Here is a 25,275-nt window from a genome sequence, read left to right on the forward strand (position 1 = left end):
AAAGTTGTATCAGCGTGCTATTACGAGCAATTCCATTCCCTTCTCTCTATGGGGCGTGCAGCTCTCACCCCAAAATTCTCAATTTCGAAGAACTCAGCTACCTTATTATGCAATGACTGATCGGTTGGCAGTTCAAAAATAAACTCCAGGGCGCCGATGGTAATGTATATTAGTAGATGTTGGGCCAAACACCACCCACCCGATTCCGTATACGCAACAAAAGGACCACTGTTCTTCATGTTCATGGTAATCGACTGTGTAACACTGAACTGGCAACGATCGTATATGCTTAGCACCACAGTTCAAAATGTATCTGCTCAAGCTTTGCAAAGGAAGCTGCAAGTTTGACACCGCGTACGCGCTGCGAAGTTTGTGTTCTTTTTCAATACCGCCACCGCAGATAGGTTAATCGACCACCACCGGTGGCTGCTGCGCAGCCCTTCAAACTGCTGTAAGTTTAAATTCCCCTCGCACCCTTGCATATCTAAATCTCGAATAAGAGCGTTGTCAACCATGGTGATTGATCCTTATTCTAGAAGTGCGTAGGTGTCGACGCGCCTTTGGCTCGCATATAGCGTAACTTGCAGGATACGGAAGAGAAGCTTGCTGTTGACGGAACTGCATCTTGGAACTGCTGGTTCCGAATCTTATGACGGCTGCTTGTTATGAGGTGAATGCTGCGTTGTTGTAAGCCAGTACAGGGAACGTGCATTGATGCTATAAGTTGGCCTATTATATGCATGGGGCGATGTAGACTGTCTTGACAAATTGCTGCTGTTGTCCCCTGTTTCGTGTAAAAGCTTGTGATGCACACTTCGGCATCCCCCAACACCGCATGGCTTGCGTCGTTGTCAATCGCGTGTACTGCGGCCTAAATTGAGACAAGTAAAACATAAACGATACCTTTTCGCTTCGGCTCATCTGCTTGGGACGGAATATTCCAGGAAGCTCGCTCAACCTACGCGCTTATGTTGCCCCCGCAAATTGGGCACCTCGACGATCGTTGCGGCTCGACTGTGTGCAAAACAGTGCGGGATTTCGACTCTCTTTGTCGGTATTCAATGCAGACGGTACAAATAACGTTGGCTAATTTAGTGAGCCTATTACTAAAATGCTTCGCCGTGGCATATGGCTGCATTAACGCTGCAAATCTTGCCCATTCAATACATTTGCTCATGGGTAATTTCGAAACAAACTCATCGAGCTGCGAGGATTCATCAAGTGTAACTCACCACCATCGGCAGATTGCAAAAACACATAAATATTACTAACCTTTATTGCAAACGGTATGAGCTTCACTATCGAAATGGGTGCAATTTCCGTCACCTGCGACAGCCGGCTACGAATCAATTGTTCAGCACGACCAAATCTGAATTTTAATTGTTCGATGATATTACCGACGTTGTTATGGTGGATGAGTAGTGACTTAACTGCTTCACGCGCATTTCTTTTCCAGCACTTCTGTAGCCGCTGGTTATTTTCGAAATTGGTGTACCCATACATTACCGTGGATTCTGTGAAAGCTGTAAAAAATATTTGCCAATATTCCGGCTTTGCACAGAAATCCGGCAAATTTTGCATTTTCCTGGGTAGCTCGACTGGCATGTGGTTGCAGAATCTGTGCTGGAGAAGCATAGCGCAAGCATTGGGACTGAGCTGACTGAAGCAGCATTGCTTGCTGGTGTCGTCGAGCCGTACTAGCATATTGACAACGCCGGTACTTGTTACAAATAACGTCGGCGAATAACGGGTGTCGGTAATCCGCTGCAGCGGCACTGTGCAGTTAGTTAACGATGACGACTGGTACTCTGACAGTTGTACAGTTCCAGGCTGTGTAGTTGTTGGTCTTCCTACATGTGAGACTGAAGTCCCGGCGGCGATATTGGCGCATCCTCGTTGACGCAATTTATGCTCCCTTATTACTACAAGTGCTGCTCTCCAGCATGGCTATGCTCTTCTGTAGAGCCACAACCGTATTGTCTTGGCGTGAAACGACACCTGCTGCTGCTCTAGTAGTGGCTCCGGTGACACTGGGGGCGGTCTGTGCATCACTGGCCGTGACGGAGGTGGCTGGCGCTTCGCTACCACGGCTGGATCCTGACGAAGTCGTATTCGGCACAGGAACACTGAGCGTCGGGGTGACCTGGCCATAAATTCAGTATAAAAAAGAAAAAAGTTTAAATTTGAAACAAACAATTTTTGCGCAATAAAGTTTATAAAAAATGTACAGATCTCCCGTAACCTGGTTTCAATTTATACCGCGAAAAAAAGAATTGTCGCCGATCTAGTAGCCCGAATTTAACAAGATCCAATCTATACACAAGTCCGCTTGATTCCGTTTATTTATAAAAAATTAAATTAACAAGTACATATGTATGTACATATTATAAATATAATAATATGATTAATATACGCAGCCAGAAAAGTGGAGAAACGCATCTCGGTTTACAAAACGGTAGTTTTATGTATAAACTGGAGAAATAAGAACCAGCAAATTTACAAGAACAAAACATAACGACAAATAACTTAAATAAGTAGACTGCGTAATTAAATAAGCGGGTCTCCGCAACAGTGTAGAATGGCCGCGGCTCCGTATACATATGTAACAGGTGGCGCTAAAGTAATCCTCCTATCAGAAAATGCTATAAATTTTGCGACTGGCCCCTAATGTCAGTTCTGTTTTGACATTTGTGTAGTAAACACGTGCGAAATACACGTTAATAAACAATGTTACGCTACACTGCTCCAGAACGCGGAATATTACTGACTACTTATTTGACCAATAATCGGTCGGTGACTTTGGCACAACGTGAATTTCGTCGCAGATTTCCTCGCCGTCCAACGCCTACTGGTGAAACACTGCGACGTTTAGCCGCTCGCCTCGAAGAAACTGGCACAACACGAGATGCTGCCAGGCGTGGCAGACCACGGAGTAGCCGTTATGCAGAGAATATTGCTGCTGTAGCCGAGGATGTCATGGAAGCGCCATCGACATCGACTAGACGACGTGCCACGCAAATGGGTATGAGTCGACGGTATTTACAGCGAATTTTGGTACAAGATTTGAAGATGTTTCCGTACAAAGTCCAGACGGTGCATCAGCTGTTAGCTGCTGACCGCCAATCGCGTCTAACATACGCTCAAGCCATCCTTAATCACCACCAAGAGGAAGATGATTTTTCATCAAAAATAATCATGAGTGATGAGGCCCATTTCCATCTTAGCGGGTACGTAAATAAGCAAAATTTACGCTTCTGGGGCACTGAAAATCCGCGTGTAACCCACGAAGAGCCATTACACCCGCTCAAAGTCACTGTGTGGTGTGCTGTTTTCGCTGGAGGAGTCATCGGACCTTTTTTCTTCGCAGACGTCGCGGGCCAAACGGTTACTGTGAATGGTGAGCGCTACAGAGCAATGATCAACGAGTTCTTTTTGCCGCAACTTGATGAATTGGGATTGGAAAACATGTGGTTCCAACAGGACGGTGCAACGGAACACACTGCACGTGCCACAACCAATATGCTGAAGGATGCATTTCCCGGGCGCCTAATCTCCCGCTCCAGACTTCTTTTTGTGGGGCTTTTTGAAGTCGCGGGTTTATCTCAACAAGCCTCCGACTCTTGCAGCTCTTAAAGACAATATCCGTCAAGAATGTGAGGACCTATCGCCGGAAGTTTTGGCCAAAGTGATGGAAAATGCCATAAAAAGTGCTCAAATGGCAATCAACTGTGGCGGCGCCATTTACATGACATCGTATTCTCGACTTGATGTAAAAAAATTAAAAGACCAAATAAATATAATCCACAAGAAGAATCAAAGTTTTTAATTTTTTTTTTAAATTACAGCCAAAAAACATCGCAAGTTTACTTTTGCGCCACCTTGTATATGTCTGAACCAATATACATATGTATGTATATTATATCATATGTATTCTAAATGCAACAACATACATGTATGTATGTCTATATAATTTTGAATGATTTGCTCTTTCTAAGCCACTATTGAATTTAGCATACTTGTTTTGGAATGATATTTTTATATTTTATTGAATAAGTAACGAAGTGTGAAATAATTTAAAAAGAAAGATTTATAAATGGAATGAGAAGTAAATAGAAAAAGTTCAAATATAATATTATGGTCATATTAAAAAATGTCTGTAGCTTGCCTGATTACAAACGAATTTTCCGAAACTGCTGTTTAATTTGACCAGTTGAGTATATTGCTCTTAACTTTTAATGAAAAATTAATATATGTCTGTGGTGTGGAGTGCCCCTCAAAATACCATGCGTTTCTGTCATTGAGACATCTCTATAATAAGTACATTCACGTATGTGGTCAAATGAGTTTCAACCGATTGTTGTGATACACAGTATGTTCAATAAATAACATAACTTTTCAGATGTAGAATAAAACACGTATCGTACTGTGTTTGAAAGTTATTTTTTATTCAAAATGGTCTCCATTTAACTCGATACAACGTTCAGAACGCTCAACCAATTTCTGCATGGACTTTTTTATGTCATCTAAGGGAATGTTCTTTAACACCTGTGTCACGGCTGCTTGAATGGCTGGAATATCATCATTAAACGCACCTTTCATGGCAGTTTTCAATTTAGGGAACTGAAAATAGTCGCATGGTGATAGATCAGGAGAATACGGAGGGTGGTCGATGACACATATATGTTTTTTATATATTTTTGCTTCAAAAATTCACGAACACTTTTGGTTTTGTGAGGTGGTGCATTATCATGCAATAAAAACAGCTGGATATTCAGGTCTTACACGAACAATTCTTGACCACAAACGATGTAAATCTTGTAAATAGTATTCTCCATTAATAGTTTGACCTTCTGCAACAAATTCCTTGTGTACAATACCCTTGGAATCGTAGAACGTGATCAACATTGTTTTGATTCTTGACTTCTGAAAATGCAATTTCTTTGCTTTTGGCTCCCCTTTCGTCTTCCATTCTGCAGATTGACGCTTAGTTTCAGGGTCATATTTGAAGCACCATATTTCTTCACCAGTTATGATCGAATCAAGAAAATCTGGATCGTTTTCAGCTGTTGAAATGATGTCTTTACAAAGCTCTACACGAGCGATTTTTTGATCTTCATTTAATTGGTGTGGAACAAAGCGCGCACAAACCTTTCTTTTACCCAAATCGTCAGTTTAAATTTTCCAAATAGTACCAGTAGATGAATTTAATTCTTCAGCTAACATTCTTACAGTGAAATTTCCGTCAACAGCAATGATTTCGCAGACTTTTTCCACCAATTCAGCACAATTACTTGCTTCTGGACGACCAGGTCTTTCATCATCATTCAAATCTTCACGACCATTTTTAAATCATTTAAACCAATTATATACATTTCAACGAGCTAAAAAATCATCACCATAAACTTTTTGCATCAATTCGTACGTCTCACTAAATGTTTTTCCAAGTTTAACACAGAATTTAATATTGCCATTGTATTTTTACGACACAAGCACGAAACATACTGTCAATAAAAGGCGCGTAATTTTTTAACCTGTCAAATGATTTACATGAAGTTGGCTGAGGTTGAAAGCTGCCGCTTGTACCTTTTCAATGTGATCAAAGTTTAATAGATAGCTCTACGTGTTCCATGATTTAAATAAAAAGTTCTGTTATTTATTGAACATACTGTGTTGTTGCATGTTTTTGGCCCACTTTACAAACAATTGTGTGTAGTAGTAGTTTTAATACATGAAAACAAGCTAAAAAATTAGTGACGGGGAGTGGGTTACGCGCCAACGTATTTTTTGATGACGAACCATCGCCTTACGCTGACTGACTACTGACTCAACTAAAGTTTTTAGTGGAATTCGATCAATAATAAAAGTATTGAATGCTGAAAACGACAGTAAGTTGTTATAATTAACTTACGTCTTGAAATACATACCTACATACATACATATGTGTGTATGCCCACGTGTACAAGGACATGGCAAATGTTCTATTTGCTAAATTGCCTCACCTATGTCCTCACCTTTGTACTTACATATGTGTGTATATATTATAGAAAAGTAAACATGCCAAACTGAATTTGCGAATTTTGCGTTTATGATACATTTACAAACGTTTATATACATATGTACATGTATATGATTATTGCACGTGTACGAGTATATATTTATGTGCAAGTATGTTATAGACAATACGATATGTTTGTTTCCTACATTTATATATGCATATACATATGTATGTGTAGACCGTTTCCATTCACATTCCTTTTTTCTAAGGTGCAACTGACATATGTACGTACATATCCACATTTGTGCATTGCGTCCAATATTTACTTTTCTGCCATATATGTACATTTTCTATTTGTACAGGACTTCAGCTCTAAACAAATAGCTTTTCCTTTAACAAATATTTAGCATTTACAATTTTAAAACACACATACTCACGTTAATGCACGACCTATGTAAAGATACCTTTTGTTGTGAAAATAATCCTTTTCTGACGAGTAAATGAAGGGGCATAATGAACCTTATTTATTAACTGTATTATTTTAATTTTTCTAACATTAGCATTAAATTTTACAAAAGCAATGACCCACATAGTTCAGAATTCAACAGCTTTTACCTGTTCTGTACACAACAATACAAACACACATCTGTATGTACTCACAGATTCGTGGTGAAAAAATGGGGTACGCGTATTTACATTGTACATATACATACATATGTACACGTATGTATGTGTACGTAACTATATAAATCAGCTTGTAAAACCTATAACCTGAGAAAGTTCCCAAAATACGGAACGATATACATATGTATGTATGTATGGATATGCACGTACATACATGCTTACTTATACACACATATATAAGTTTACAAGGCGGCCACCGTAACCTAGTGGTACCGCATCGAATACTTTCAGAGTTGGGGCATTTGTATCCATTCGGATGATATGACCACACCAACAAAGCCGTTGAATCTTGAAACCGACATAAAAGATGGCGCACCCTGTACTTTATAGCTAAAGCACTGGCAACTGTGGCCTTCGGCTTTACATTGTACTACTTATCTAGGTATATGTATGATATTGGTGTATGTAATATGATATAAAATATATATAGTATGTACAAATGTGAATTTTGAAGGCAAAGGGTAATAAATTATAAGACAGAACATAGAAGAGAAATACTTACCTATACGATAATTATCAGATCCATCGTGCTACCAAATGGCTGCACAAACTACCGAATAACAGAGCGTCATTTGCTTTTTCCTGTGATGAGGTTCAGGGGGCCATCAACAAACAAGCATCAAAAACTATTGACCCTGACGAACTTAACACGCTGATGCTGAAAACCCTGGGTCCATTAGGAGTCGGGTATCACACCAACCATCTATGGCCACTCTCATTGGAGAGTGCTCCAACTACTGAAACCTGGGAAACCCGCCAACAAAGGGGGATATTATCGGCCGATAACTCTCCTTTCTCTAGTAGTGAAGACTCTTGAAGCCCTCCTACTCCCACTCCCCACGAAACATCTGGCTCCAGTTCCACATCAGCACCAATAGCAGCAACAACAGTAGATGGAGCGGAGAGGGTGATCAGCAGCCCATTCGCAGGGAACACGTTTTCCCGATCATCCGAAAATATACCAAGGGCTATTGACACCACCAGTAGCGCAATATCTCAGCGCCGAGTGAATAAAGTAGCAGCCCAACTCCTTGACCATTATTGACAAAACTCCGACGTACCAACTATGCAAGCCGACGCTGCAAGAAAAAATGAAAGAGCTAGGGGTAAATATTAATGCGATGTTAGAGTTTTGAAAGGATAAGCTGAACGTGCTCCTCGCCATCAAAAATTTGGCCTCGAACATAAAGCAAATACATACGAAGGCGAAGATGCTTGAGCAAAAGAGCAGCGAAAAGCGTAATTGCGAACACAAGCTACGCAGACCATCAGCAGCACGGATGCGGAGTCGACAAAGGCACATCACCCCAAACAAGACGGTTCAGGACCGCGGCTAGCGGCAAAAAAAAAATGCACCTCAATCAGCGGAAAGACCAAGGGCGAGTGCTGACGAGGGGAGGCATTTCGCAGCCCTTAGTGCACCGCCAGGCGAAAAACATGTGACATACACACAAAAATACACAAACCCCAAGAAAACAAGAACCGTGGAGCTTGTCAAAAGCAACTAAAACAAGCGAAGGACGACCATTAGTCCTAAGTCAGATGCGATTGTCATTACCACAACCAAGAAGGGCAAATTGTATCCAGAAATCCTCCGTACCGTTATGTCTAGCGACGCGTTGAAGGCTTTAGGGGAAGCCGTTAAAAAAGATCCGAAGAACGGGCACAGGCGAACTACTTCTTGAGCTTAAGAAGCGAATGGATAACAGCTCTAGTGAATCCTAGGCAGCAGTGGCAGAAGTGCCGAAAGAAACGGCAACCGTAGTAACAAAAACGCATATGGTAACTCTTCACTGTATACATATATCATTCGGATGTGAATGTGATGGAAGTGAATGAATGGAGGGAGCCAGAAAGGACGGGTTTCCAGTCTACGATTTATCGTAGCTGAGAGCCGGAAGCAGCAAGTAACAGGAAATCGGCCTACAATGCTACACAAACAGCTTTCATCAGCCTTCCAGCCGGGGATGCCAAAAAGGTACTCGAGTAGCAGAGGATCAAAATAGGTTGGGTATCATGTCGCCTACGCGCAATCTCGTGGCCCAAGTGTTGTTTCCGTTGATGTGAATACGGCCACATGGCCATACGGTGTACAGAAACAGACCGAACCAGGCTGTGCAGAAAGTGAGGGGTATCTGGTCATATGGCTGCCTCTTTCGCTAATAAAACGAAGTGAAGGAACTCAGGCAGCAGGAAGTTTAAGGTGCCCACATTTCCAGGAGGCGCAATTGAGTCTCAATCACTGCAAGTGCAACGAGTGCTGAGCTCAAACTAGATGCGGCTATTCTGTCGGAGCAATACAAAAACACAGATTCGCATAACTGGACCGCAGATGAAACCAGTAAGGCGGAAATATTATCGTTTGGTGGATATATGCCCAACCAAAGAGCTGAAAAAGGATTTACGTGGGTAAAAATGGAGGGAATATACAGGGTCCGGCACTCGGAGTGTAACCAAGTTCAAACCACTTACACAGCTGATGCACGGGCATCAACAGTCTGTTAGTTGGCTGAATTACAGTCCAGAGTATTGCTTATAAGCGCGGAAGCATTTTGCCGAGAGTAAACGCGAAATAAAATCAGTAGTAGATTACAAACGTAATAGTATGATGGCATTATATTTGACTGGAAAATCACAACCAGCGATTGTTTATGAGCTCCAGCACCTTAAAGAAAATAAAGTTAGAATGATACTTGTAGCTTCGCGAAACGTCATGCAGGAGGTCATCAAAAGACTGCAACGTCATGTGAAATGGTTCTAAAAGTGAAGAAGGGACTTGACCGAAATCCCCGACGAAGTGCCAATCAAGCGAAAGAACTGAAAGTATCTGGCCGCAGCATCCGCCGCATACTGAAAAATGATCTCAAAGTCAAGCCTTACAAGATCCAACAGGCGCATGATCTCCCACCAAAGCAGCAACAAGTCAGACTTGAGAGTTATACCTGAGCGATTACGTTCTGCGGCTCATACGATCCTTTCTAACATCAGGTTAAAGAAGTCACACGACAGCGAGTCACCCTGTCCAAAACCTCGTTTGGTATCAAACGGCTCGCAGAGGTCCATCCCAATTCTGATGGCGCTGCTGGTACTGCATAGTCGTATTAGTTTTGCAGGGATCCCAAATTCAAACATCGCGGCATATAAGTAACTCCTTTTCGCACCGTCAAATTCAGCTTTAAAATCGACAAAAAGGTGTTGGGTGCCGATTCTCTTCTGATGGATTTTTCCAAGATTTGGCGTATTGTGAATATGGGTTGTGAGTTTTCCAGGTCTAAAGCCACATTCTTAAGATCTAATCAGTTGGTTGATGGTGGGCTTCAGCCTTTCACACAATACGCTCGCTAGAACCTTATAGGCGATATTTAAAAGACAAATCCTGCGATAATTGGCACAGATTGCAGGATCATCCTTCTTATGGATCGGGCAGGGCACACTTAAATTCTAATCGGCAGGCACGCTTTCATCCGACCATATTTTGCATAGAAGCTCATGCATGCAACTTACCAATTACTCGCCGCCTTGTTTAATTAGCTCAGCCGGCAGTTCATCGGCGCCTGCGGCTTTGTTGTTCCTTAGTCACGTTATCGCTGTTCTCACCTCGTCATGGTCGGGTAGCGGAACGACAATTCCGGGATCTTCACATTCTCTGTGACATGCGCAGCTATCACTAGTTAACAGGTTCGAGAAGTGTTCCTTCCATAATTTAAGTATGCTCTGGATGTCTGTCACCAGGTCGGTCTTTTTGTTCTTACAGGAAAACGCCCCGGTCTTGAAACCTTCTGTAAGCCTCAGAAGTATCTGGTAGAATTTTCGGGCGTTGTTCCTATTGGTCAGCATCTCAAGCTCGTCGCACTCACGTATTTTGGCCTCTCGTTTCTTCTTACTGATAATACGTCTCTCTTCCTTTCTTAGCTCTCGGTAGCGATCCCACATGGCTCGCGCTGCGCCCGATCGCAGCGTGGCTCTATAGGCAGCATCTTTTCTTTCGATGGCAGCATGACACTCCGCGCCGTACCAATTTTTTTTCGGGCTTGCCGGAATCCGATTTCTTCTTCGGCGGCGGTACGTAGAGAACGAGAACTGTTGCTCCATTGCTCGTGCTTGCTGGTTTGTTGGTACTCTCTAAGAGCAGGAGTGAGAGTCGAATGGCGAATCTTCTGGGTGTTTGTGATTGCAGCTTTTCGATGTTGCTGCACAGAGGCGTGTGTGCAGTTTGGCTGCAACGAAGTCGATGTGGTGTCCTCGGATCGTAGGTATGTTTAATACACTAGAAATGTGTCTTCCATCTGTCACAACATGATCAATCTGGTTTCACGTTTTTCGATCAGGAGACAGCCAGGTAGCTTGATGTATCTTACTATGTTGGAATCTGGTGCTGCAGACTACCATGTTTCGAGCCTCGGCGAATTCGATCAGCCTCTGTCCGTTTCCGGATGTTTCGTTGTGTAGGCTGAATTTTCTGACGGTGGGACCAAAAATTCCCTCCTTGCCACCTTGGCGTTGAGGTCGCCAAGCACGATTTTTATGTCGTGGCGGAGGCAGCGCTCATAGGAACGTTCCAGGCACTCATAGAAAGAATCTTTAGTCGCATCGTCCTTCCCTTCCATCGGGGCGTGGGCGCAAATGAGCGAGATGTTAAAACTACCTGGCGACGAAGTCTCTCTTCCGCAACAAATCCGGCACCGAAGTTGCGCCCTTTTACATGGCAGCTGTAGTAGAAGGCGCAAGGTCCTATGTTTTTCTTGCCTTGCCCCGTCCATCGCATTTCTTGAATTGGCAGTGATGTCAGCTTTTACTCTCACGAAGACATCAACCAGCCGGGCAGAGGCACCTTCTCCATTAAGGAACCGGACATTCCAGGTGCATGCCCCGAAATCGTAGTCTTTATTTCGTTTGCAGGGGTCGTCATCGGTAGAGGAAGTTCTCATATCTTTTCATTGATAGGGATTTTTAAGTAGCGGGTCCCGAACCCAGCGCACAACCAGCTATCCTGGGATGCTTCGTGTTCGGAAGCTACCCAGCTACCCAGGCTAATACCGGAAGTTGTGAGCTGCTTGAACCATATGCAGAAGAATCGTCCTGGCCACTCCCAAGTGAATGGCGATCAGTAACTTTCCCCACTTGCGTGGACTTCTACATATGGAACCGTCCTCCTATATACATACATACTTGTTTTTTAAATAATTTGCAGAAATTTTCCATACAAAGTTAATTCAAAACTTTATCACGCAGACATTTTTAACTGTTGCTGGGTTTAAATTTAATTGATGGATTTTAAAAATTAACATACCCTTGGAGTAAAATCGGAAAAAACACCAGACAATTAAAAAATATTGGTGTGACACATACAAATTTAAATGGCTTAGGGGGAGCTTTTCCTCCTATTTGCTGTGCACATCTTAATGTTGTTTTATAAATCCAGAACCCTCCTATATCGCCTCCGGACGGCAGATGGCTTTTTATTAAATTTTTTTTTAGCACACAAGTATACTGTATATGCGTAAATACTCGTACATACGTATTCTATATAGAAATTTACTTGTACTATATATTATTATTAATGAGCATGAAACTCTTATAGGCGCCTAGTTATATAAATATCTCAAAGGCCAGCCGATGGTTTGAATGTACATACATACATACATGCATGTTTGCAACATATATCGTTTTGTAACTACATTGCTTTCTCTCTGCTTTTTAATAACATCATCTTTTTATTTTCTCTGTCTGCTTATAAATTTCTTGTGTTTATTACGTGTGATTCTCGATATTAATGATATTTTAAGCCGAAAATTGTCGAGTAGTAAAATTGTGTGATAGTTTTCATCTGATATTTTTTGTAATATGTACAATATCGCGTGTGTACTTGCACATACCATACTAAGTATTAGTCGCTAGATTCACATCAAATAAATTTGGTTCTTATTAGGTTTTGTGGGAAAAAAATGTTTAACTTATGTAGTTTATATGTATATATAAAAATATATAAGAGTTAGACTTAATTATATAAAGTAAAATCGTCCCATTAATAAAGAAATAGATAACATCATCTAACCAAATCAATTGACGAGAAACAACTATGTGCATATACATACATATAATATATTAGATTCCGGCCGATTCCCAATTTTTCGCCCATGTCTCAGCATTATATACACATAACTAAATAATATTGTAAAGCATAAAAGAAATAAAACATTCAATAATATTTTCACTTCTTCATGTACATACCTAAAAATGTGTTGAAAAAAGGTTATCACTTAAACATTGTATTACAAAACTTTGTACCATAGTATGTTTTATTTTCAATATAAAATAAATAGTTCATTATTAAAAGATTGATGTTAAGAATTATGGTAATGTGAACAGAAAATTCAGTTATTAAGCAAACACAAAGGTGCAAGCACTATACAGTAGGGCGGGTCGATTTAAAAATCGCTCATTGCTCTGTGAAAATCGTATTCTAGGGATCAAACTAAGAAACTTTGCCGAAGGAACCATACCTCTAAAACGAATTCTGATGTCCCCCAATTTGGGTCGAACGAAAAATCCCACTTTGACCCATTTAGAGTGCTCCAATCGAGTCCAAATGTATGACCGACCCCCACTAACTTTAGACGGCCGATCCACCCATGCCAATGGCACACTCCCTGGAACTCCCCTGTGGGGTTCCCCATACAATCATTTCAAAATATCACCATTTTTGGTCTTTACATGAGAAAAGAAACTAAAAGGTTCGACCCAAATTGGGGGACATCATAATTCGTTTTAGAGGTATGGTTCCTTCGGCAAAGTTTCTTATTTTGATCCTTAGAATATGATTTTCACAGACCAATGGGCGACTTTTTTGCCTCCCCACAAATCGACCCGGCCTACTATACAGGGTTACCAAGAAGATACTGAAGAGCATTATTATTTGGGTAATTTCTGATTAATTTAATTACATGTTATGACATGATGTCAAAAACTTAGCCGAGTTCTTTTCTGTTTTCAGCTGTCAAAAGTTGTAATATTCTAAGAATAAAGTGATAAAAAGTACAGAGAATCTGCTAAAAACGGCCGATGACTTTGACGAAACCGAAGCGTATTACAAGTCATTTGAAAACAAGTTTTAGTCGAGATCCTTTCTATAACTTTAAAATTCTGTAAAATATGATTATATAACTATAGGCGCCTTTGATTCGCCATGTGTTAGTGAGTGGCGAATAATTGAAGCAACTGTATAAGTAAACATACATACATATGTCAGTAGCACTGAAAAGAGCTGCCGAAAATTGCATTTATTTGTAAGCACTCGAACATGAATTGTTGCTGAAATATTGCAAAAAGTAAAGGGTTTTCCAATAACAGATGTTATGAGTGATGGCATTGCGCTATCGAGAGATGATTAACGATTTCCTATGGCCGGAATTGGATGGTACGAGGGTGCCTTTAATATGTCGGGATTAGAGAACAAAAACAAATTTGAATCATCGAAAATCACTTTATTGTTTTTCAAAATATTTTCCATGAAGATCTATACACTTTTGCATGCGTTTGAACCAATTGTCGAAGCACTTTTGCCACTCTGAATGAGGTACCTCCAAAACATGCATTCTGAATGCCGCAACCGCTTCTTCAGGTGTCGAAAAACGTTGACCTCTTAGTTTGTTTTTTACGTACGACCACGATTGAATTCACCATATCATCGATAAACACTGGCCCTTGATGGAGCTTCATCGCCAAAAAATGAATTAAATTCGTCCATGCAATGTTGCTGAGTTAATCCACGTCGAAAGTTGTAAAAAATAATCGCACGAAAATGTTCACGATTTAATTCCAAAATGTCAAACTTTGCGATACAGCTGTCAGTTGCCAGATTGCAACACCAGGGTTGCCAAATCCCGACATATAAAAGGCACCCCTCGTATCGATCTGGACAACGTTTATTTTCATCAAAACGGCGCTATGTACCACACAAGCAAGAGGTGATTACAATTGGCCACCAAGATTTTGTGATTTAACACCTTGGACTTTTTTCTTTGGGGCCACGTGAAAGAGAAGGTATGCGCCAACAGCCCAGGGTCGATTCAAGACCTCAAACATGGAATTGATGAGGTTATCGAGGACATAGGGCAGCCACTTTGCAATTCGGTTATGAAAAATTTTATGAAAAGGATATTGTCCTGTAAGCGTGGTCGTGGTTGTCATTTGCCTGACGTTATTTTCCACTATTAACGGCATACCTTTTTCTTTATAATGAAATAAACATCTGATCATTTATATTAAAAAATAAAATTTTTCTTTGAATATCAAAATAACACCTCTTATTAAAAAACTCTTTATAAAAGGTCCATACAAATTTATTACAAATAACTCGTCGAAAAATTTAAATTAATGCAAACGCTTTAGTGACAATATTGCACATCATGCCAACTTTCAATATCGACCAGGGTAAGCCACTAAGGAAAACATGAGTTTTGATTCAGTCTAAAGACCAAATTGGTGTTCCCTCTGGATATAAGAAAGCAAGCAAATTTTTAATATTTTTTTTTTGTATTTTTTTTGGGATTTTTTTTTGTTTTTCACCTAATCCTAGCACTATTTTTTTAAATATTACAATATTTTAGGAAAATTGATACTAAGTTTAACTTGCAAGTCATAAACATATAAATAACTAGTATATAAGAGTAAAAATATTGTATTATAAATAATAATACAAATAAATTATTACATTTCATTTGTATTCCACACAAACAGGTTTTTTGCATTATTGTAAATTTTTCTGGCTGATCTTTACTTTTAAATTGACATCATTTAATTTTTGAATGACCAATGGGAAAAACTTCATCCAATTCTGATTGGTTCGTACTGAGGTCTAGCATTTTATAACATTTCGCGAAACAACTCTAGCTATTCAAGGAAAACAATCATAACCAATTAACAGTATTTTTTTTAAACATCAAACTTGCCCTTTGTTATATATATGTACATATATAATTGGCGCGTACATCCTTTTTGGGCTGTTTGGCCGGGCTCCTCCTGCTATTTGTGGGGTGCGTCTTGATGTTCTTGCACAAATGGAGGGACCTACAGTTTCAAGCCGGCTCCGTACCGCAGATATTTTTTATGAGGAGCTTTTTCATGGTAGAAATACATTCGGAGGTTTGCCATTGCCTGCCGAGGGGCGAACGCTATTAGAAAAAAACTTTTTTCTTCATTTTGGTGTTTCACCGAGATTCGAACTTACGTTCTCTCTGTGAATTCCGAATGGTAGTCACGCACCAATCCATTCGGCTAAGGCGACCGCCCTTTGTTATACTAAAACTTAATAAGCTATAAAATTGTCATTTTTATAATTTCTAAATAAAACTAATGATGTTGGTCGAAATTTTCTAATTTTTGTATAAAATCGCCTTAATATAAAAATAATGAACATAACAAAAAACAGCAAAATAGTAAAAAGTAAAACTCGGTAAAAATGTACATACTAATTTCGCTCCAATCTTGTACAAATATGCTACGTGTAGGAAAAAATGCTGTATTATAATATTATGTATTTATAATGCTTGGACTACATTCTGTCAAAAAAATATCGGGAATTGTTCATTTAAAACGCGCGCGTTACACGTATCTAATTTTTTTTTTGCTGGAATGTTGGTACCACTGTCATCTACAGTGTCGCAGAGTTTGAGCGTGATCTGTCAATTAGCTTGTTTTTGGCATTCAATTATATCAGTCAGCCGCAGGTGTGCTCTGCGATTTTCACTATGGATAAAAATATCGAACAAAGAATTTGTCTTAAATTTTGTGTTTTAAAGGGGATGTCATATGCCGAATCATTGAAAATGTTTCAGAAAGCCTATGGCTAGACGACTATATCAAAAACACCGGTCTACGAGTGGTATAAGAATTTTGCAGAGGACAAAGAAGTCGCGCAAGATTTGCCCCGACCTGGTCGTCCATCAACGTCTTCAACGGATGAAAACGTCGACAAAGTCAAGGAAATGGTGGGGGAAAACCATCCGTTAAGTTTGAGCGAGGTAGCTCGTGACCTTAGCGCATCTCAATTCGCAACATTTTACACCATTAGTTGGGCAGGAGATGTTGAAACGTTTCTTTCAAAAAATGCATGGGAAGAAAGTGGCTGAAGACATGCTTGAGCAAGTGAATTCGGACCCAACGTTTATCCAGCGCATCATAACAGGTCATGAGACGTGGGTATATGATTTAAACATACAAACAAGTCAACAGGCGGCTGAATGGCGCTATCCACAACCCAAACCCCACAACTGAAACCCAAAAACCACGTCAAAGTCGGTTAAAAGTGAAAGTCATGCTAATTTGTTGTTGTTGTTTTAATAGTAATAGAAACCCCGTCAGAGTAGGGTTTATCACCGGTCGTCTTCGTCTGGATCATCTACGGATAGGCCCAGGAAACATGCTGTTTCGACGGGTTGGGTGCAGAGGGAGAAGGGTGTTAGACGAGTAGGTTTAAGGGGGCATGTGAAGAGGGGGTTCGTGTCGAGCGGAGTATCTTCACATGCCGGACATATGTTTGGTAGGTCGGGGTCAATTCTGGTTAAGAGGAGTTTAACCTGCTACTGTATCCAGAACGTAGTTGTGCCAATGTTACGCGTGTCTCAGGGGGAAGCTGGAGCTCTTCATCTGCAATAGGTGGTGGTTGGTCTCTGATTGCCGCATTCACAGGGCGGGAGCTTAAGAAGGTGATGACGGTCTCCCGGTGAATGTCGTTTATTGACTGTCTAAATACTGTCTGGTCGAGTAGATTTCTGTCTGTTTTGTCCTGGATCTCGCAGCACCCCAGCAGGAACTGTTTGCTGAGCTGTTTATTGTGTTCCATTACAGGGAGCAAGTGTACCTCGTTGTGAAGGTGCTGAATAGGGGACATCAGGAGGCAACCGGTCGCTGTCCGAATGGCAGTATTTTGGCAAGTCTGTAGCTTTATCCACTGCGTGTCACTAGTTTCAGGCGACCAGACAGGCGCAGCATATCTTAGAACCGGCCGACCAATCGGCTTAAATGCCTATAGCAACAGTTCTTTGTCTTTACCCCAAGTGCTGCCGGCAAGCGACTTGAGGACCTTCTTGCGATTTTGGATCTTAGTGGCAATTGCGGTTGTATGCACTGAGAAGGAGAGCAAACTGTCAAAGGTCACACCCAAAACTTTGGGATTGTTTACCCTCGGAATTAGTGTGTCATCGACTTTTACCCTGAGGGACAGTTTTACCTCCTTTGTCTAGGTGGTAAAGAGGGTCGCCGTGGATTGAGCGGGGGAAAGTTGAAGATTCCCCGCAGTGAAAAATCGAGAAAAGTCGGTGAGGTAGCTGTTCACTTTGGAGCACAGACCATCGATGTCATTTCCCGTCGGGAGACTCCCTCTGGTGGTTGGGGGGGGGGCTTCGAAATATAGAAGTTGAACAGCAAGGGTGAAAGGACACCACCCTGCGGTACACCTTGCTTAATCTTCCTCTGTTTTGATGTTTGATCTCGAAAGATCACTGCCGAGTGACGACCGCTCAGGTAGTTTGCGGACCACCTCTTCAGCCCTGGCGGGAGTGTCGACGGATAAATATCATATAGTAGCGTGGCTGACTGTATCAAAAGCTTTTTTCAGGTCCAACGCTACTAGGACAGTCATCTCGCAGGGGCTGTTTTGGTTAAGCCCGCGGTTTATGCACTCGTCGGAAACCTTGCTGATGTGGGGCTGGAGCCAGGTGTTTTATGAAGAGTGGGAGTAGGAGGGCTTCAAGTGTCTTCACTACTGGGAAAAGGAGAGTTATCGGATGATAAGATTCCCCTTGGTTGGCGGGTTTCCCAGGTTTCTCCCTGCTTTCCACTTGTCAGGGATGATGAGAGTGGACATTCCCATGGCAGCCGGTTCTACGTTACCGGAATGACTCGGGTTTTTCCCGACCAAGGGCTGCCGCCCCAGTAAACTAGCCCTGTCTAGTGAACAGTCATGCTACTCGTTTTTTTGATTATCATGGTGTTGTGCACTCGGATCTCGTTGATTCTACGGTAAATAAGGAATATTATTTGGAAGTTATGCGACGTTTGAGAAAGAATGTGCGTAGGAAACGGCCCAATTAGTGGAAAGAAAACTCATGGATTCCCATGATAACGCACCGGCTCACAAGGCTCATATTGTGAACACTTTTTTGACCAAAAACTGGACGAATATCATCAAACAACCACCTTATTCACCGGATTTAGCCTCCTGTGACATTTTCCTTTTCCCAAAACTTAAATTGCTACTTCGTGAACGCCGCTTTGAGTCGATAGAGACCATTAAGGAGAATTCGCTAAAGGCGCTGAAGAAGATCTCTTCAAATGCGTTCAAAAGGACTAATCGTTGGCACATGTGTATTGCATCGAATGGACCCTATTTTGAAGGCAAAATAAATTTTGATGATTAAACAATTATTTCGCGTTTTATTGAACAATTCCTACTTACTTTTTTGACAGAATGTAAGTTGCACACAAGATTTAACGAGTTGCGAATACCGAAAAATAAAATTGATGAAATTTTCATTTTGTGTTATGTATAAGCTTCTAAACTTAAATCCTCAGAGGAGGAACTTATAATTGGTTCAAAAAGTTCCACGTTTCTTTATTTTCAACAGTGTACTGCTTAATACTTAAATAGGAATCCCTGGGTAAAGTTTTTGTGTGAACATTTTAAGGCTTTTTAAACAATAAACCTGACAAAACACGTTAAAATAAATAGTTAAACAAACAACGAGCTCAGAAAATATTACCTTTTGGTAAATCAAGGAACTTCATTACATCTCATCCGTGTAATAAAGCTTTATGCTCGGAACTAGGTATGTTTAACCAATTAACCATGGTTCGATCACCAAATTATTGAACTCATAGAATATAACAATTAGATCTTATTATGTACCGACATATGTAGTATTTATTAGTACGTCTTTTTTGCATTTTCTAAGCTAGATTTACTCACAATTCTATCACTTCATAGACCCCATGAGCTAACTCGGCGGATTCGAGTCATTATAATTACATAAATAAAGTTCAATTAAAAACTAATATTAATTTTCAAAAACTCCGGCAATTGCAACTAACCAATTCCAATGTCATCGTAACAGTTAGTAAATTAGTATTTTTTTTTCAAACAACTCCCTTATGCGTCGCATTAACACTATTACTCCATAACTCCCCTTTTATAGCCATTACTGAAACTTGGTTGAATAATAATTTATATTCGTCTGAGTTTTTCGACGACTTCTAGCATCCTTACCACAAGAGCTGATCTCTCTCTAGTGGTGTTATATCATTACATTTAAGATATAATTTAATTTTCAGAGATGATGACAGTGCTAATTACGCCGATGAAGTACTTTATCTTGGGGATTTTAATCTTGGTTATATTACATAAAACAAAACAAAGTCTCGGATGAGAACTAATTATTCTGATGACGACCCCTGCAAACGAACTAATGGCTATGATTTGAGGGCATGCAGCTGGAATGTCCGGGTGCGACGTCTACCACAGCTGTCATGTAAAGGAGCGCAAATTCAGTGTTGGATTTATAGTGGGGAAAGGCTTGGTCGCCAAGTACTGTTATTCACTCCGGCGGACGAGCATCTCGCAATAATCCGCATCAAAGCGAGATTTTTCAACCTCTCGCTCATTTGCGCCCACGCAGCAAATACTTTTGAGCAGCCAAATTTCTCACTCGCAACTGCAGTGCTGCCTAGTTTAGGATATAAAAAATTACCACAATACCCATTTAGAGAAAAGAAAACTCCAAATTTTTATTGAATTAGCATCAGTAGCATCACAAAGTACTAAATTTATTGCAAAGAGCAAAGAGTTGGGTACACTGCACAACTAGACTAATGTGACGTCACGTACTTACTCTCTGATGGGCGCAATCTCTTTCCATCTATCTTGAATGTTTACGTTTTAACTTTGGGCATATTTATTCAAAATAAATGTACATAAATATGTTTGTATCTATGCATGTAAACATACGTATGCACATTTCATGACAACTTTGTTAAGCTAAAAAGAAGTTAGTACAGTGAATTAGACAGTATAGAAAATAAGCAAACAAAAAAGAGGAAAAATCGTGCACATACGTATATGTATATCTTCGGGTGCATACATTTGCACACAAAGGTTTGTCTAGTTTCTATACTATCGTGGCTCAATTGTCAAATTCGCCAAAAAAAAAGTAGCGGTTTTCGGATGGCGCCACCATCTGTACTCTTCACAACGTGTCAAAAACTTATTCACACCGCCAAACACGAATAATAAACAAGTATTTCTTACATTCGCAAAGGCTTTTTGTCACGTCAAACATGTTTACTTACAAAACTGATTAAGTGCAGTTTACGATAAAGTACTATAACAGTGTAAGGTCTCATTTTATGTGGTGGATACGTTCTATAGAAAAGCGCATATAAAAATTCGCATTAAAAGACTTTACTTGCCTTGAAAAAGTAAGAATACGTATTCCAATTTTCCAATCGCCTTTTCCTTTTGCTAAGCGATATAAAATTGCAATTTTCGTTTCCATCGAAATTTATTGTCTCTGATGTTTTTTTTCTCCATTCAGCCAAATAAAATCTTAGAAAAGAAATTAGAAAAATTTAGACTTACGATATTGAGAAAGCAAAAACCTCTTCTAATGAAAATAAAACTTTACGACACTCACTTTAGACGTTTCAGACGCTATTAAAATGAGCTGCTTATTACTGCGACTTGAAATCAGCAAATTTGGAACTCGTTACTTATTATAAAAACAAACAAAACACAACTAAAATAAAATTTAATTTCAAAACAAGTAGTTTATACCTTTCCGTGCGAAACTCAGAATGATATAATAGCGACTTATCATGTATTAAAGCTCACTCTAAAACAAATCACTGAGATTTGAATGTGAAGAGTTAAGGTAGATCTAGCTGTCCTTTATATCCACAAAGTGTATATGTGAGTGGAACAAAGTGTGTGAGCTCCAGAATTTTTGAAGACTTCCTGAACAATCCTATATAAATAATTATTGCATCCAATACAAACCGCACAAATTCAAAATCGCTTAATATAGTTCGGATAAAAAGAGAGCGTACAGTATTTACGTTCTTTGATTTCATCTACTTGTATTGGGCACATCTATCGGACAAGTGCTACTGGACAGTGCCATCTCTTGGTGAAGAGCGTAATTAAGATAGATGTTCTGGCTTATTGTGATAAGGAAACTTGGATACGAAAGAAATTTACAAAATATAGTACGTACATGGATATGTTAATGCCAAACCGACAGTAGGTGGTGGACAAATTGTTTCAATACAGTGTGCCAGACTCGGGTGACACGGACAAATATAATACGTACATACATAGTATATACACATATCCACTTTTTTCGACGTATGTATTTTATTTTTGCATATAAAAACCCATGGTAATAATTTGGAAGAGAAACCTAAACGAACTTTTTTAGAGTTCGCGCGATTTTTTATTCAAAATTTTCAATATTAATAATTAGATTTAATAAAAATTAATTTGCCGTAAAATTTATATATGTGTTTATGTATATATACGAGGTGTGTTCAAAAAATAAGGTGAATTTTAAAAATGTCGCGGGCTACGTGCATTCGACTTTCGATTATTATTATTTTTATGTTAGTACATTCGTCTCGAAGATATACGAGGGTGGATTGATAAGTCTTTAGAATGAAAAACTAGACATTGGTTTTTTAACAAAAAATTGATTTATTTTTCAACATAATCTCCTTTTAAGTCAATACATTTTTTCCAACGCTTTTCTAACATATTTATTCCTTCTCTAAAATAAGTTTTTTCAAAACCTTCAAAATAATCATTTGTTTCAGCTATAACTTCACTATTTGACACAAATCTTTTTCCGCCGAGCCATTTTTTCATATTTGGAAAAAGGAAAAAGTCACTGGGAGCTAAATCTGGCGAATATGGCGGATGAGGGAGCAATTCGGGTTGGTGTCGAAATTCTGTATGTACAAAATTCTAAAAACAAAATTCTGCTTTTTAAAATTCTGCTTTTTTAAAATTCTGCTTTCTAAAATTCTGCTTTCAAAATTTTGTATTACAAAATTCTGTATTAAAATATGATGTTAACAATGTTAAAGAGGGAATGTAATTATTTAATTTATTATTATTATTATTTTTTATTATTATTCGAGATATTAAATAAAAAATAATAATAATAATAATAATAATTTTTCTTCAGTTTCGTTTTCCAAGATGGATGTGAAGGAGCGTTATCATGATGAAAGTGGATTTTCATCTTCTTCAAATGTGGCCGTTTTTGCTTAATATTTTGGTCCAATGTATCCAACAAAGATGAATAATATTCAGCTGTAATGGTTGTGCCCTTTTCAAGATAATCTATGAAAATTATACCTTGCGCATCCCATAAAAATAGATGCCATAACTTTACTAGCTGATGCAACGACCTTTGCGTTCTTTGGAGCACTTGAGCCCCGTTCTACCCAATGTTTGGACTGTTCTTCAGACTCTGGTGTATAGTGGTGGATCCACGTTTCATCCATCGTTATGAAACGACGCAAAAATTCCGATGGATTTCTGTTAAACATGTCTAAACCAACTTTTGAAGTCGACATTCGGTTCATTTTTTGCAGAGGAGTTAGCAAACGCGGCACCCATCTTGCTGAAAGCTTTTTCATACCCAATTCATCATGTATTATGTTATGCATACGTTCATAACTAATGTTCACAATGTCAGCAATCTCTCTCAATTTAATTCTTCGATCTTGTGTGACAATTTTGTACACTTTTTCCACCGTTTCTGGAGTCTTTACCTCTTTTAGCCTCCCAGAGCGTGGCTCATCTTTGGTGATTATCCGACCACGTTTAAACTCGTTTACCCAATTGTAAACTGTTGCATTTGAGGGTGCATGTTCCCTTAATACTGTCTGAAACTCCTCAATAATTTGTTTCTGGTTTAAACCTTTCAAATGAAAGTACTTTATAACAGCACGAAGTTCACTTTTTTCCATTTTTAATAAAAATACAATAGTGTTTTGCAAAAATAATTCTCAAAAAAGTACCATATGTTATGACAGCTCGCTTTTGACAGTTCACTTTTAACGATCACAATAAGTAAGTAAATTAATGACCGATAGATGTCGCAATTCTAAAGACTTATCAATCCACCCTCGTATTAACGATTTCAGCAATATACCATGTTTAGTTTGTTTGTGAGAGGCATAAATAAGACAAGCGTTTTGCGTGTTCAGCCATACTCAATAGATACTCAATTCGCCTTGGTTCTACATGACTTTGTGTCATAGATCGAAGCGGGGCTCGAAGCACAAGCTGATATTGAGGAGACTTTTGACAACGCTAGCTTTTAGTAGAAGCACTTTGCGGCCAGGAAGCATGAGTTGACAAATAATGACAAAATAGATTTACTTCTCGCTATCTGGAAGGTTGCTGAATATTAGAGAGAAAACCGCATTTTGTGGAATGTCACAGATTAGGAGAGGTTGCCATCTCCACCACCATGGGATACTATCTCCTCCCTTGTGATGATTGCTAGTGGACTCTCTTTGCTACTACCATCTGGTATTGCATCTAAAACTTTTAGGCAGAGCATCTGTATTTATTCGAATGGCATGACCATCCCGCGAAGCCGCTCAATTAATGTCAACGTACTATATGTATGTTAATGTTGCCGTCGCCAACTTGCAAACGTGCAAAAATCTTACTCATAATCTTTCTCTTAAACACTTCAAGGGATGTCTCACCCGATACTGTCAACGACTAAATTTCTGTGCCATAAAATAGTACGGGTATGATAAGAGGCTTATAAAGTGATCGTTTTGCTCCTCGAGAGAGAACTATACTACTCAGTTGTTGGCAAAAAAGATTCTTGGTTGGATTTCAATCCAACTTTACTACTTCATAATGAGGTGGGTGCTGATCCGCTAGACCGCCGACTGTTTGTTTGATAACTGGAGGTACCTTGTCTTGACCTGTTTCACCGCCCGACCCATTCCCGTTGCTTCTTTATCCAACTTAGAATATATTGTCGACATACGCCAATAATTGTGCGCTCTTATAATAAATGTTGCCTGAGCAATTAAGCTCTGCAGCTCACACAGTCTCTTGCAGCATCCGGTTTAGAAAATCACTCGACAGATAATCACCCTATCTAAAGCCTTGTTTGGTATGAAATAGCTCGGAAGGGTCGTTACCAATTCTGGGAATCCCATTTATTCAAAGTCAATGATGGCGGAAGCAATAGCCATATAGGGAGATGGTTTAAAGGCTACCGCGGAAGCCCTCAAAAATCGAACGAATGCAGTCTATCGTATGTAGATTAGCTATTAGTTCTATCTTTTTATGTGTTTTTCTTAGTACCTGAAATTCTTTTTTTTACCTGAAATTGTTAATTTCCACAAAATTATTATATTGGAATTTATTATGTTTATATAAATATACCATAATTACATACCTGAAACCTAAAAATGTATGTAAACTGAATGTGAACTTAAATTTAATTATTGTTATTTTATCTGTATAAGTATATAATATTATTTTGTAAAAGGTTTTAACACTAAATATG

The 25,275-nt window shown here is 39.5% G+C and overlaps 1 protein-coding gene across 1 annotated transcript; it reads right to left on the bottom strand.

The window, feature by feature from the left end:
- Positions 1 to 1,906: 1,906 nt before the first annotated feature.
- LOC129248798 (uncharacterized) lies at positions 1,907 to 23,704 on the bottom strand. Its single transcript, XM_054888414.1, has 2 exons — positions 23,141 to 23,704; positions 1,907 to 2,143 (listed from the first exon to the last, which is right to left on the bottom strand). Exons 1-2 carry the CDS (start codon positions 23,702 to 23,704, stop codon positions 1,907 to 1,909), a joined length of 801 nt encoding a protein of 266 aa, XP_054744389.1.
- Positions 23,705 to 25,275: the final 1,571 nt, after the last annotated feature.

This window comes from Anastrepha obliqua, chromosome 5 (genome assembly GCF_027943255.1).
Source record: "Anastrepha obliqua isolate idAnaObli1 chromosome 5, idAnaObli1_1.0, whole genome shotgun sequence".
Taxonomy (NCBI): Eukaryota; Metazoa; Arthropoda; class Insecta; order Diptera; family Tephritidae; genus Anastrepha; species Anastrepha obliqua.